Source organism: Erpetoichthys calabaricus, chromosome 1 (genome assembly GCF_900747795.2).
Source record: "Erpetoichthys calabaricus chromosome 1, fErpCal1.3, whole genome shotgun sequence".
Classification (NCBI taxonomy): domain Eukaryota; kingdom Metazoa; phylum Chordata; class Cladistia; order Polypteriformes; family Polypteridae; genus Erpetoichthys; species Erpetoichthys calabaricus.
In genome coordinates, this window is record NC_041394.2 from 69,363,676 (window position 1) to 69,378,089 (window position 14,414).

General features: G+C 36.8%; 1 protein-coding gene across 6 annotated transcripts in view; it reads left to right on the forward strand.

Moving 5' to 3' along the window:
• The window catches only part of col11a2 (collagen, type XI, alpha 2), a 167,326-nt gene that overhangs the window by 132,659 nt on the left and 20,253 nt on the right, over positions 1-14,414 (forward strand). For all 6 annotated transcript variants that reach the window (XM_028801342.2, XM_028801348.2, XM_028801355.2 and 3 more), the window contains 7 exons: positions 626-679; positions 2,468-2,521; positions 2,954-3,061; positions 6,911-6,964; positions 7,079-7,132; positions 9,168-9,221; positions 9,324-9,377. In XM_028801342.2, the coding sequence (XP_028657175.2) occupies positions 626-679; positions 2,468-2,521; positions 2,954-3,061; positions 6,911-6,964; positions 7,079-7,132; positions 9,168-9,221; positions 9,324-9,377 (432 nt within the window). The remainder of the gene's footprint in view (positions 1-625; positions 680-2,467; positions 2,522-2,953; positions 3,062-6,910; positions 6,965-7,078; positions 7,133-9,167; positions 9,222-9,323; positions 9,378-14,414) is intronic.

Below are 14,414 nucleotides of genomic sequence, written 5' to 3' on the forward strand. Positions count from 1 at the left end.
AACTTATTTAAAAAAATTCCCAATCATCCACAGTTTCAGTTCATTAAAACATTTGAATAATGATACAACTATCCATCCATCTTCAAGCCCACTTATACTGAGCAGAGACATGAAGAAGCTGTCCCAACAAGTGTCTGGTGCAAGGAAGGAACAACTCTTGGATAGGGTGCCAGTCCATCACAAGGTGAACATACACTCCCCCACAAACACACACCAGGGCCAATTTAGCAATACCAATTCATCCAACCTGCATGGACAGCACTAACAAAGTATAATTAGGCTTTATTAAGTATAGTTGTTAAGTTTCATCAGCATTTTAATGAATGTTAATATTACAATTCAGTACATTTTTACAAATGTAATATACACACTATATAAAATACAGAGTAAACATAAAATCAGCACACTACAACTTGGTTGGCCATAAATTGGCACATGATTGTACTTGAATGAATGATTTTGTCTTGTGAAATTCTGTTCTGTTGTGTCATTTGTGAAAAATATGTCTTATCCATAAAAATCACTGTCTTAACCTTAGTATTTAAGAAAAATAGAGTGGGATGTGTGAGGAGCAAGTTTAAGAACTAATACTATGACTCAAAATACATTGTTTTACCACTAACAGGGTGAAGTCGGAGAGCCAGGGCAGAAAGGATCCAAAGGAGATAAAGGAGAGCATGTAAGTAAATGTAATTTACCATATGCAAATGTAAACGTGAAGTTTAAAAATATGGGTAATTAAGACTTGTTAAATTACTGCTTCAGTCCCCAAAGTGGCAATACTGAAAGCAATGTATGTGCCTAGACTATATGCCACACAAAGTTTTAATTATAGAAGCAAAATTCAGAATTTCACTTACTGTATATGCATTATTCTTTTAACTATTACCATAAAATTAGTAACATAAAATTATTAATGACCAAACTATTAAAGTATAAAATTAAGTGCTATAGGTTAAATTGAAAATTAACTTTAAGCTAAGTATTTACCTTTCATTATTGACCTTTTCACATTGATTTTCCCTCCTGTTTCTAATAAGGAAAGATTTTTATTTGCAACAATAAATAAAGTCGACAGTGAACAGTAAAGTTATGTTCCCTCAAATGAATTTACTGCATAGTCTATTCACTCAATCTGTATCACTCCTCAGTTATGCAATTTAGTATTCCGCAGTCCAATGTAACAAATTTGAAAATGTTTATTCAAATTCTGTAGTTATATTAAGCCAACATTTTATTGTGAACTTAATAAAAATACTGTTAAATGATTCTGAGAGAGTAATATCCTGCTTGAACTGTACATACTGTATATCTCAGATTGTAATGGCATCTATAACATGTGCAGTATGTAACCAAATTAAATATTAATAATGTATTCCGATCAGCCACAACATTAAAACCACCTGCCTAATATTGTGTAGGTCCACCTCATGCTGCCAAAACAGCTCTGACCCATAAAGGCATGGACTCTGCAAGACCTCTGAAAGTGTCCTATAGTATCTGGTACCAAGATATTAGCAGCCAATCATTTTAAGTCCTGTAAATTGCAAGGTGGGGCTTCCATAGCTTGGACTTGTTTTCCAGCACATTGAGATATGGAAATTTGGAAGCCAAGTTAACACCTTGAACTCTTTGTCATGTTCCTCAAACCATTCCTGAACAATTTTTGTAGTGTGGCAGGGGGCATTATCCTGGTGAAAGAGGCCACTGCCATCAGTGTATACCGTTGTCATGAAGGGGTATACATAGTCTGCAAGTCTTAGGTAGATGATATATGCCAAAGCAACATCAACATGAATGACAGGACTTTCCAGCAGAACATTGTCCAGAGCATCACACTGCCTCTACCGGCTTGCCTCTTTCCCATAATGCATCCTGCTGCAATCTGTTCCCCAGGTAAATGACACACTCACCTGGCTCTCCTCATGATCTGAAAGAAAATGTGATTCATCAGGCCAAGCAAACTTCTTCCTCTATTGTATGCTCCAGTTCTGATGCTCACATGCCCACTGCATAGCCACATACCAGTGCTCTGACTGGTATGTGGCTATGCAGCCCTGTACACAGTATCTGTGATGCACAGTGTGTTCCGAAAGTCAAAGTCGCTCAGATTTGTACACAAATGGTCTAGAATTCTAGGGTCCTTGTAAATTAAAGGTGTGCATGGCAACATATTTTAGTGCTTCCCTAATATACTATTGAAGGTCAATAAAATAACACAAACACATATTAAAAGATATTTAACAGAATTTTAATTGTAAAATTAAGGTTAATTCAGTATTTACATCAAGATATCACACATGTTTGAGGCCACATAAAAGAATCAAGAGACCAGTTTTACTTTATTTATTTTATTCACTATACTACTGCATTTATATTTGCTACAATATTGATAATGTATCTTTGTTCTTTGAGCATACCTAAGAATTTTCTATGTAAACTTTAACCTTAATCTATTTTGTTTCAGGGTCCACCTGGTCCACCTGGCCCAATGGGTCCTGTAGGGCAGCCTGGACCTGCTGTAAGTTCTGTTTTTAAATATATATCTCTGTGACATTCATACAGATTTCTTTGATCATTTAGGTTTCATACTAGAAAAAGTAAATATCATATATATATTTTCTAGATACTAGGATTTATCTAGTCTTGACCATCTTTTCGGTATTTATTTTTATTAAAAATGAAATGAGGTTTATACAGTATGTGTTTATATTTATTATCATATACAGCTAAGCCTTATTGGCCCAGCAAGGATGAATATAGTTTGATATTAAGTATGGAATTCTTAATATTGCAAAGTTAGAGTGATTGGCTATTCATGAAATGTGTCCAATTTGATTACATGTCTTCTACTTTGACTTTGCTGTTAAGTAGTTATCAAGGAACTAAGTTTATTTTCAATTTTTGTGGATTTCAGTTTTCTCTGTTTTCCTTTGTTCCTTTCTCCAAACAGGGTGCAGATGGTGAGGTCGGTGCTAGAGGTCAACAGGGTCCATTTGGTTCAAAGGGAGATGAAGGCCCTCGTGGATTCCCTGGACCACCTGGCCCAATTGGGCTTCAAGTGAGTTCACCTTATCAGTAAATTCAAGTTCAGTAGTGCAATGACAGGGTGTCTCTTATTATAAGTGGCAAAGACCTGTGGCCTCATGTATAACATTGTGCATGGAATTCATAATAAAACATGGTGTACAGACAAAAATAGAAATGTGCGTACGCCCCCAAAAATTCAGATGCATAAAACTGTGCATAAGCAAAGTTCCAAGCACTTCCCCTTTATTAATCCCAATCAACGTGACTTTTAACACACATGCTCCACCCGGAACTATGCCTATTTGAATATGCAAATCAATATAAATAGCCCCTTCTGTTCAGTGTTTTGTTAAATAGCAATAGCAAAAGCATGTGTAAAAAAGAAGAATTTCAGCAAATGCAAAATTGAGGTCCTGCTCAGTGAAGTATGGCAAGAAAAAATGCACTATTTGGTGGCTTAAGCAATGGCATAAACAACAATAGGAAATTGATTGAGTGGTATAGTGTGGCGGAAGTACTCAAAAGTTCAAGTTCAGAAAGTTGCACAGTGCCAGAAATAAAAAAGAAGTGGTCAGATAGCAAAGTCGCAGTGAAAAGGTGAGTCTCAGTCCACCATCTGAAATAAATGTCTATGTCAAGATTAAAATGGAAATGTCACTTTAATCTTGTAGTTTATTTTATCATTAAAATAGAAAATCATAAAATTCTCTTAAAATCGATGTTTAATTTACTAGAGTTTCTCAAATCCCATCGCAACTAAAGTAGCACGTTAAATGCCTCGTATTCTGTGTTGCCTTACCCAGTCATTAATCACTACATGCTTCTTAAACAGGCTTTCTCTTATGCCGACAGGAGCACGCTGGCAGTGATCACCACACAGAATATATTACATTCATGATATTACAGCTCTCTGAACATTTTAGAATACTAGATATCGTTTTCATGATGAAATGTATTAAAGCAGGCATTAAACATGTGGGGGAACGGTGGTGCAGCAGTTTTAATAAACTGGTGTCCCGTTCAGGGATTGTTCCTGCCTCCTGCACGATGCTTGCTGGGATGGGTGTGACTCTGGATAGAATAATTTATTATAGCAGTACTGTGTCTGTCAAACATACAAACTCCCAATTCCTGTCTTTTTGTTTTCTTTCTCCACGTAACCAATCACCACACAATAAATAAGCATCTGTAATAAATGTAAAACCAGCTGTAAGCTTAGAATGCCGATTCTTCAAAAAATTTAAGGAACATTGAAAAATCTTTGTTAAACATGATTAATTATTCCATCCATCCATCCATCCATCCATCCATCCATCCAGGGTCACGCCAGTCCCAGCAAGCATCAAGCATGAGACAGGAACAGTCCCTGGATAGGGTGTTAGCTCACAACTACCACTGCACCCCCACATGTTTAATTATTAATAATATACATTATTTAAATGAAGTTAACAATTTATCTGTAAAATGTAATATACATACTTTGATGCATTTCATCATAGAAATTATATCAAGTATGCATCCTAGTATTCTAACAGTGCACAGATCCAAGAGGATAGCTCTTGGAAATCTAAATTGAGTTAGAAGACAGTCTTCATCATTTATAAATATGTACATGCTCTCTTCTAATTCTTTCTTTTGCAATGTCTTCTAACAATGCTAAAGCAGCTATGGTAGTTGGAATAGTTTGGCCATTCTGTGCACCATTATATTGTTACAGAATGATTACAATCAATTGAATTAAATTTGTAAATGATATGCAATTAATTTTGGTGTATTTGATAAAGCCCTCATCATGGATGTGAATCTAAAAAAAGAAAAGGGAACAACATAGAATTAGTACTGTTTTGATGCTGGTTGCGGCCCGTTTGCAAAACCGAGCAGAAATGTACATATGTATGGTGTGAGGCTGGTGTGGAAAGGTGCGCGGCTTTATGCCAAATTTATTTTTTAATTATCTCGAAGTGAGCATGGAAACGGGCGTGTGCATTGTTTACTGTATATGAGGCCCTTAGTGTGCCCTAACAGTAACAAATTTCTTAATAAAAAAAATGCTAATTTAAACTATAAACTTGCAATCTGGTTTGAGCAATGCAGTATAGTAGCATGAATCAATAATACATACAGTACCTTAGGAATATTAAAAAAATATGTACAGTATTCTTAATTACTTTTGCCAAGTTTCAGTTGATTTTAGTCCTAAATAATCCCAGGTTCAACTGCCTGCTTGAGTCTAGGTTTTTACTTAAAAGGATACTTATCCTTAAGTATTTTTGGGCCATGTGTTCTCAGTGAAGTGAACAAACACTAACCTATTCCATTTGGGGTTTCACTGGGTGGTTATCTCTATCTCCTCCACTTGGGTGCCTCAAATGATTTTCCTTTCTGGTAAACATTTACAGGATTTACTACTTACTGGTAACCCCTGTTTATTCACACTAGCATATGAGCTGTCCTTTAAGATCAATATCAGGGGCTAGTTATTTATTAATTTACTTTTGTCATGCCAATCCTTTTTCCTGCTGTTATCCATCTAGTGCACCTGGCAACTACATACAACTCATGCAACTTCCCACAGTATCTACATGTAAACATCATTGAATATGTAAAATATGAAGTCTTCAACACTCATCAGTAGAAGCAGACTATTAAATGTATCAACAGATCTATTGTAAACTTTTGTAATCAAATTTCAGTAAACATGTTCTCAGAAATAAGTTGTATTAAAGAACATAACAAAAATAAAATAGACATATAATAATTTACTTAACTTTCAATAACGTTTCAACAAGTAGATAAAGGAAAAATGCACTTATCCCATTAAGGATGTTACATTTTTCAAAACATCTGCTGCAGTTTTGTTCATAGTATAATTTTGCTTTTGATTTGAGAGTTTGAGAGTTTGATTTTTAGAGTCATTGAATTAAACAAATGCACACATTTGATGCACAAATAACTAAACATCATGTACTACTATACTTGTGAAGCACAGCGAGCTGTTTTGAGGAACTAATTGCATCTTCATCATTTAAAGAATCCTGAGTGGATATTAATACATTTTGATAAAAATGGGTTACACTACTTAGAAATCAGTTTATCCACAAATAAATATTTGGCAATAGTGTTTAACACACTAGGTGAATGCTAATAAAAGAAAATGAAAATTAATAAAGAATACATCATAAGGTTGGGCCAAATCACGGGTTAGGTTTCAGTTATAACATATCATATTGCTAATATCTAAATCATGAAATGCTAGAAAAATAAAAAAATAGAAAAAATATATCCCTGACTATATATTATTCCTTTGTTTTTATACTCAACATGGCCATAACTTTTATCATCCAAAGATATTTTGACTGAAGCAGTCTGCAGTTATTTATCTCTATGTGTTTAATCAATTTGCATTTATAGTTGTGAGTTTACACTACAGACATATTTATGATAAATGTTTGTTAGTCTGGATGCATATTTTGAGGTAAATCACAGCATATTCGTGTCCTGTCAATATTGTCTTTCTGAGGTAGCAAAGAAACTATGCATGCAGTGCACAGTACTTGTACCATTTTAGATATGCTACATCTGCCCTTTGTCAAACACCTGTAAATTCATATTTGTACTTGTTACAGTTATTCTTTCCCTCAATATCCAGTAGTTTCTTGCCCTTCAAATATGTTTACAGTAATTGCCATAAGATGTAGCCACTTCTTGCCCTTAGCCTTCATGCCCCATATTCTATTGTAGGTTAAAACACTTGACATTGCCAGTCCTCTCAGGCTGCCTGCTCTACCGCATTTTTATTAATACTACACATTTAAATTTTGTTGCACAGTGTACTAATGCATAGTTTACCTTGATTAAGTGTGAATATTTATCCTTGTAGGGTTTGCCTGGACCATCAGGAGAGAAAGGAGAAACAGGAGATGTTGGGCCAATGGTGAGTTTACTGATTAAATGGATAATTTACTTTAATTGGCAGAATTTGTAAAATACTCTTTTAAATATTCTGTGATTAACTCATTCTTTAAATTTCACTTTCAACTAAATTTAGGGTCCCCCAGGCCCACCTGGACCAAGAGGCCCTGCTGGTCCCAATGGAGCTGATGTGAGTTTATTTTTCTCAACTTTCTCCAATATAATGACCCACAACATACTCAAAGTGCCTGTGATTACAATAACGTTAACATTTTGCCTGAATGAATTTGTTCACCTTAAGCATCTGGAAGAGAACTAAAGAATAAGTAGAAAATGTATTCTCAGTATCACTTGTTGGAGACACAGAATTGACTATTAAATTATATACTGTATAACATCTCGACCAGACAGTGGTGTGGAGCACAAAAGTCATATGGGTATGAAGAATGCAGGCATTATGAGCTGAAAAGAGGTCATCTACCACTAGTCCTCTTCACAGAGTTCCTAGTAAAAAAAATAAAACAGATACATTGCAACTGTAATGACATATTCTGGCACTTAGCCCCTAGACATATACACAAAAGAAAGTTAGAATTCAATAAAAAAAGGGAAAAAAGAACTGTTATATACAAAAGTGAATAAAACACAATATTCTAAGGAAATAAAGCAATCTTTCAAGCATTATTTTCTAATCCCAACACCCTGTGTAATGATAAATTGGCTTTTGAAATTGTATTATGCAACTTCTGGGATTGGAGGGTGGGCCAAATAATACTATGATCTCATGATTGATTATGGAGAATTTACCAAAATCCCCTTAAAACATTTAAATGACCAGACACTTAGGTGCACTTCTGTGGAGCCTTCCATTTTTCACGTTAGGCAGCATCATGGCACTTCCTGAACATGACTGCTGTCATTCTGTCATTACTGAATGTTGGCAACACCACAGAAAACATGAAGGAATCCTGAATGGATCCTCAGTCCTCAGTGTAGATACCACTGAATGACCTTGGAGCCCACACGATAGCTTCTCATTAATACCTGGTGGAAACGCACCACCTTTTCTGTAGTGGAACATCTTTTTAAATTTTAGATACAAGTCTAAAAGTTGAAATGAGTTTTAAGTAAGGAATATACTGTACCAATAATACCCAGTGCCACAGCACCAATCACCCCTTAAGTCCTTGGCCACACTCACAATGCCTTTACAGTCTCTGGTCCGCCTCCACTCCTCTTCACCAAGCTTCGTCCTCTTCCACCCGACTCTTGCCCCTGACTGGAGGGAGGCGGCCCCTTTTATACACCCCGGAAGGACTCCAGGTGCATCCTGAGGCTTCTGTAGCCACACCCCTGTGTGGCGGAAGCTCTACCGGTGTAACCGGAAGTCCACCGGGTGTCCCCAATCCTCTTCCCCCCAGCACTTCCGGGTGTGGCAGAAGTACTGAGGTCCAGGGCTCCCAAGGCATCGGGGCACCCCCTGGCGGTGACCACGGGCCCCTACAGGGTTGAGCTTCCAAGCTCTGTACCCGTGGCCCCCACAACAACCAGGGAGGACGCCCCTTCGTGTTCTGGAGGAGGCACAAGCCCTTCTCCGGTCCTCCTGGGCATCCCGACCGGGCATGAACCCCCGCTGGGTACCACATGAATTATGTGATGAAAATCTAAAAAAGTTAAATAAATGTTATCCTCCTAAATGATAACCATAGGAAACTTGGAAGACACTTTTCTCTTTAACAATAGTCCTACATGTTTTTAGTTTTCATTTTATTGTAATTTTTAGCAGTGTTATGGTGGTATTGTTGTTAACATAACTGCCTCACAGTTTCAAAGAGCTGTGCTAATTTCCAAGCACAATCATTCATGGTTTTGTCTGAAATCTCTGGCTCTGTCCAACAATACAAAACTGTACCCCCTTAAGTTACCGTCCCTAATATATGGTGGGCTTTTCCAGGAACAGACGGACATCCTTTCCAGGATATTTTTCCACCTTGTATTCAAAGCTGCTAAGATAGGGTGCAATCAAAAGCAGTAGATTTAGAAAATATATTGTTAGTGCAGAGGCATGAGCAAAAGTATAATATAACAGTTTTAGTGGCAGACACAGCAATTTTGCAGGTAAATGAGATAGGTTGCAATGTTTAGCATAACCTATTAGTTACTAATTAGTTGATGGTTCAAATAGATAATGTCGTTTGTAATAACTTGTATTTTCTGTTATTCAGGGTCCACAAGGCCCTCCTGGAGGACTCGGAAACCCTGGTAATGTAGGAGACAAGGTAAGTAGAGGAGATGCTACAGTTTCTGTCTTTCTATTTATCTTTCTATGGTTTTTCATGGAAGTCTTCATGCTCACACTGTTGCTATCTTTATAACTTTAGGGTGAACCTGGAGAGGCAGGAGCACCTGGCATCACAGGAGAGCCCGGTCCAAAGGTGAGCAATCAAGATCTTTTTTGTGTGCTATTTTCTGATATTATAAACAGAGACCTTTACAAAGTAAATTGGATTGGAAATTAAATGAGACAAGATATTTTTATCAGTCACAGGTAGCTGATACACTATGGTGTGATACCTAAAACACTATCGACAAAAACTCTTATTTGAAAATAATATTGATTCCAACAGACACCAGTTGTTATCAATTCAGAATTGAAAGTAAACATAAATAGAAGACTTATTTAAAAACATGAAGTTTATGAACATGTCAATTGTGTATACTTTAGCTGAACCACTATAAACGTCTCCCAGATAGCCTTGAGTTTTTCAACCAACATAAGCAAATGAGACATAAAATAAAACTGGGTTATGCGCTTACTCCTTTAACTTACTTCAACACATAATGTTATACAATCAGACTGCTAATTGAAATTACTAGGTTTAAAGTATATTATATTATAGTTTTACACTGTAATACTAAAAGCATATAGCAGCTTAATGCTGTTCATTTGTGTATCATCACTTTTTTTCTCAATATTTAAAGGCTACAATTCTTTGCATGAATATAGCTAGTTATAATGTTAATAGTACTAGCTGTGCTACCTGTCTAAGAGAGGTTGAATTCTAAGTAATCAACATAGACCTCAGTGTATTCACTGTTAATGATGGCACCATATATTGCAATATATTTTGTAATACATGTAGTAATTTTTCATTCCAACAGATGGCACATCACAACCATTTGCACTGCTCTTACGAATCCGATACTAAATGGCATATAACAGAGATATAGCTCCAGACAGACACACAGAAACACAGACATCTGTCCTTTTATTTAGGTGAATCATGCACATTTATCCCCTCATAAAGAAAAGTCTCACATCATTTAAAATATGCAACTACTAAAACAGGATTACCAGACTAGAGTGTTCTCATCACTTATTACTATTGTATAATACCCTCTTTACAAACTCATGGAATTCTCAGTGTTTCACTTTTATCCTAATGGCATATGTACTTCTATCTTTTTTAGAAAGAATGATTACATAAATGTTATATAATGTTCTTATACCAGATAGTAATATATGCAATCAATGAATTCCTAAAGTAAATTTTTAATAAACATGCTATTGAACCATGTTACACAAGAGTGAACAGACCGATATGCTGAAACAGCCTAACAAATCATAAATGACTTTATACACTACCTAGGTTCCTATACTGTAATAAATAACTTGGCTTTCATTTTTACTTTTAATCTACTTAAACTCCTGTTTTTCAAGATATACATTTACTAATACTTTTTTAAAAGATGGTTTGTTTGCATAACATAGTCTATATACTGTATATATATATATATATATATATATATATATATATATATATATATATATATATATATATATATATATTTTACCTTGTTCACAATTCTTAGTTTTTTTTGTTTGTACTATACATTTTTATAGCCAATGAAGTGAAACAAAGCAAAATTTGTAGAGGAGAAATTTTTGCCTGTAGTCAAAATGTTAGCTCCTTGCTAACTTAAAAAATATTTAACAATATAAAGACACTTGTGCACCACACAAAAATTGGAAATATTGTTTGACCTGTTTGAAGAATCAAGTAATCAAATTAGTTTTAGACAGCTTTTAAGGACCACTTAACTCCTAAAGTAAGGAAGCCCACAATTTGGACATTCAGTGATTTTAATTTTGGTAGTTGGCAGTGGCTGTGAAGTATTATACGCAAAAATGTTTTATAGTTTCTGTTGAACTTGTATATAGTTTACTAACAGTCCAAGAACAACTATAGTAATGGAACTAATGAAACAGAGAGCCTATAGAGTTAACTATAGCTTGGGTGTGTTAATACTGGCAAATAAATCTACTGTAGCTCTAAATAAGTGAATTCCATGGAGGCAGAGAGAAAGAGTAGGAATTCACATATCGATCATCTTGCAACAAGAGACATACCATATGAGAATATTCAAATGTCAAGACAGAAAACCACTGAGCTAAACACCAAAATGTAGTTTCACTGATAATGTGAACCAAATTTATGAATATCACCCCTTTGTTGTTTACTCCAGTTCTCCAAATGCAAAACCATTCATTGATATGTTTTTAATTGCTGCTGTCAAAGACGGATCATTTGGTGTGCATTCAGCAATGCACTTTCTTTTAGAACAAGTGGATGTTACCTCCAGGATGCTTTAGATAAGTGACTTGAATTTTACTCCTTTTTATTTACTAAATTATACATCGAGCTCCACTGTAGGATCATTTCATAGTCGAGCTGATTATCCAATAAGCAATACCCTATACCCTCAGGTGGTGCTTTTGACAAACACAAGCTGAGGGTATAAAGTAAAATCCTATAAATGTAGAATCTAGGACAAGGATTTAGGTTGTAATTTATGAAGAAGTAATAAACTAAAAGAAGGGTTATCTGGTCCTGGATGACTTAGTAAGCTGTACTAACTGGAAAATGACCAAGAGAGGCCCATTGTATTTCAGTGCTGCAAGCTGAATCCAGCCCCAATTCAGAAAGTTAAAAAATTCTCTTCCTCAATAACTGCATGTCTTATATCACAATATTGATGGCCACATACTTCTTTAAGTATGCAGCCTATGTTTACATATATATTTTATACATTTAACCAGTATTCAGGGAGATCTTGACCTAAGCTGTGATGATGATGCCACACATTTACCATAGATTGAAAAATTAACAGTAAACCTGAAAGTACAAAATCCAATGTTTTGATGTCAATAGTATGCAAAAGTATACAGTACATTCCCATCTTTCAAGTAACAATTAATTTGTCTATAATTTTTTTTATATTACAATATGAACATACTGTAAATATGCAGTTGACATGTAAACACTGGTAACAGCAAGACATCAGTTAACCTGTCAAAAACTGTCCCATGGTAGTAAAGGTTCTATAAGGGCTTATGAAAACAGTGTGTAAAGAAGCAGCGAATTTTAGCCGAATGGCAGCAAACTATTGGAGTATTCATCCCCCAAGAGCTGAACTCCAATACCATCAGCCAGTTAAGAATCATTGCTTTGCTATATGTATTCTTCTGTATCCTGGAAAACAGAATGACCAGCTTCCTCATGGGAAATGGATAAATTGACATAAGCTACCAAAAATTGGAATCCCAGGCTTCCCCAAATGTATTGAACATTTTTCAGTGATTTGGGAAGAGCGATCTACATATGGTGTTGCTAGTCCTTGCCAATGCATACAGCTCAATGCCACAGAAGTTGATTAACTTTTCCATGGAATATTTCAATATCTCAGATTGCATCAGTGACATCCTTGCCAGATACTTTAGCAACTGTCATATGTGCTTTGCTCTGGAAGTCTACATGACAGGAAGACAACAGCTGCAATGTGGAATAGCCATAGAATGTGCCATCTCTCCCTTCAATTGGTGGCAGCTTTCGAGGTATTTCTCAGAGGGGCTAGACATGTAGTTGGGGACATCAAGCTACTATTAGGTGAGAGGTTCCAACCACTAAAGAGCTATATTGATGACATCTCAAGCATCCTTCAAAAGGCTCCATGTATGGCAATACTACTCAAGTGCTTGAACTGATAAGCTGAGCTGATCACATTGGGAATAACAAAGATTAAGCTTGCAAAGTTAAGGAGTCTATCTATAAGGAGAGGAGTTCTTCAAGACAAGAACATCTTTTTCATTGGCGAAGAGCCCATTCCACAACTGGCTGAACAGCCACTCCAAAACCAGGAAAGACAGTACAATGTGGACCTGTCAGACAGACTGATTGGGAAACCAACCAAGCAACAACTCATGGAAGGCCAGGCAAAGATTGAGCAACGCCATCTCTCTGGGAAATATATAGTGTGGAATTATCAGCATACAGTATATCAATGTGTGATGTGGCCTCTGAGGATCTGTGAAATTCCCTCAGCAGTGGTCAACAGGATGAACAGGCAAGCCAACGGGTACATTTGAAAGTGGTTGGTTTTGCCCCGCTGTTTTTGGAATATAGGTCTCTTCAGCTGGAATATGCTTGAGCTCCTCATCAAATCCATCAGTCTGGAGTTCAAGCAAAAGAAGGCATATCTTGTACTAAGCCTGAGGGCATCTGCTGACTAGTTCATGAGGAGTGCAGAAGCCCCCACCTGCACAGGCCACAAGTTGAGGTAGATCATGCCACCTCCAGTCTACAACGCCAAATGCCATGTTTTGAATGTCTGGGGATAGTCCAGATCAGTTGTACTGATTTGGGTGGCAGAGCACCCACACCAGCTTTGGTCAAAAGCCACCAGAAAGCAGCGAAGAGCCATGATGGTAGCTGAGGTCACAAAGCTAGAGCAGGAGTGTTATCACGTAAAGGCAGTATCCCAAGGCCACCAGGTAGCCTGGACCTTGTGGGATGCAACAGTGAATAGACACATTATTTGGGCAGACATTTGGCGGGCACCACAAATCAGATTTCATTTTCTGATAAGGGCAGTCTATGACACTCTCCCATGGCCCCGAAATTTTACCTAGTGGTTTGGAAGTGACGTAGACTGTCCAGTGTGTGGCAACATCAAGGCAAATCTCCAGGACATCCAATCAAGATGTAACATGGCACTGACCCAGGGACTTTTTAGGTGACACCATAACCAAATCCTGGAAAAGCTGGCTGAGGTCCTGGAGAGATGCAGGGTAGCAGCAAACCACACCCCAAAACCCACCTTTACAACATTCATCAAGTCAGGACAGTACATCACAAGCATTTGCACAGAAGAGAGACTCCATACTAAGACCAGGCAAAACATGGCAGATGCTGGTGGACCTCAGAAGACAGTTGGTCTTCTCAAGAGATATCATACCAACAACTCTTTGGCCAGATATTATTATGTGGTCTGCAGTGGAAACAAGGGTCCTTGTGATAGAACTTCCATCCCCTGGGAAAAGGGCATCACAGCAGCTCATAAAGGAAAACATCACAAGTACACAGAACTGGCACAGGAATGCCAAGATGTCAACTGGAAGGCCAGGGTCTACC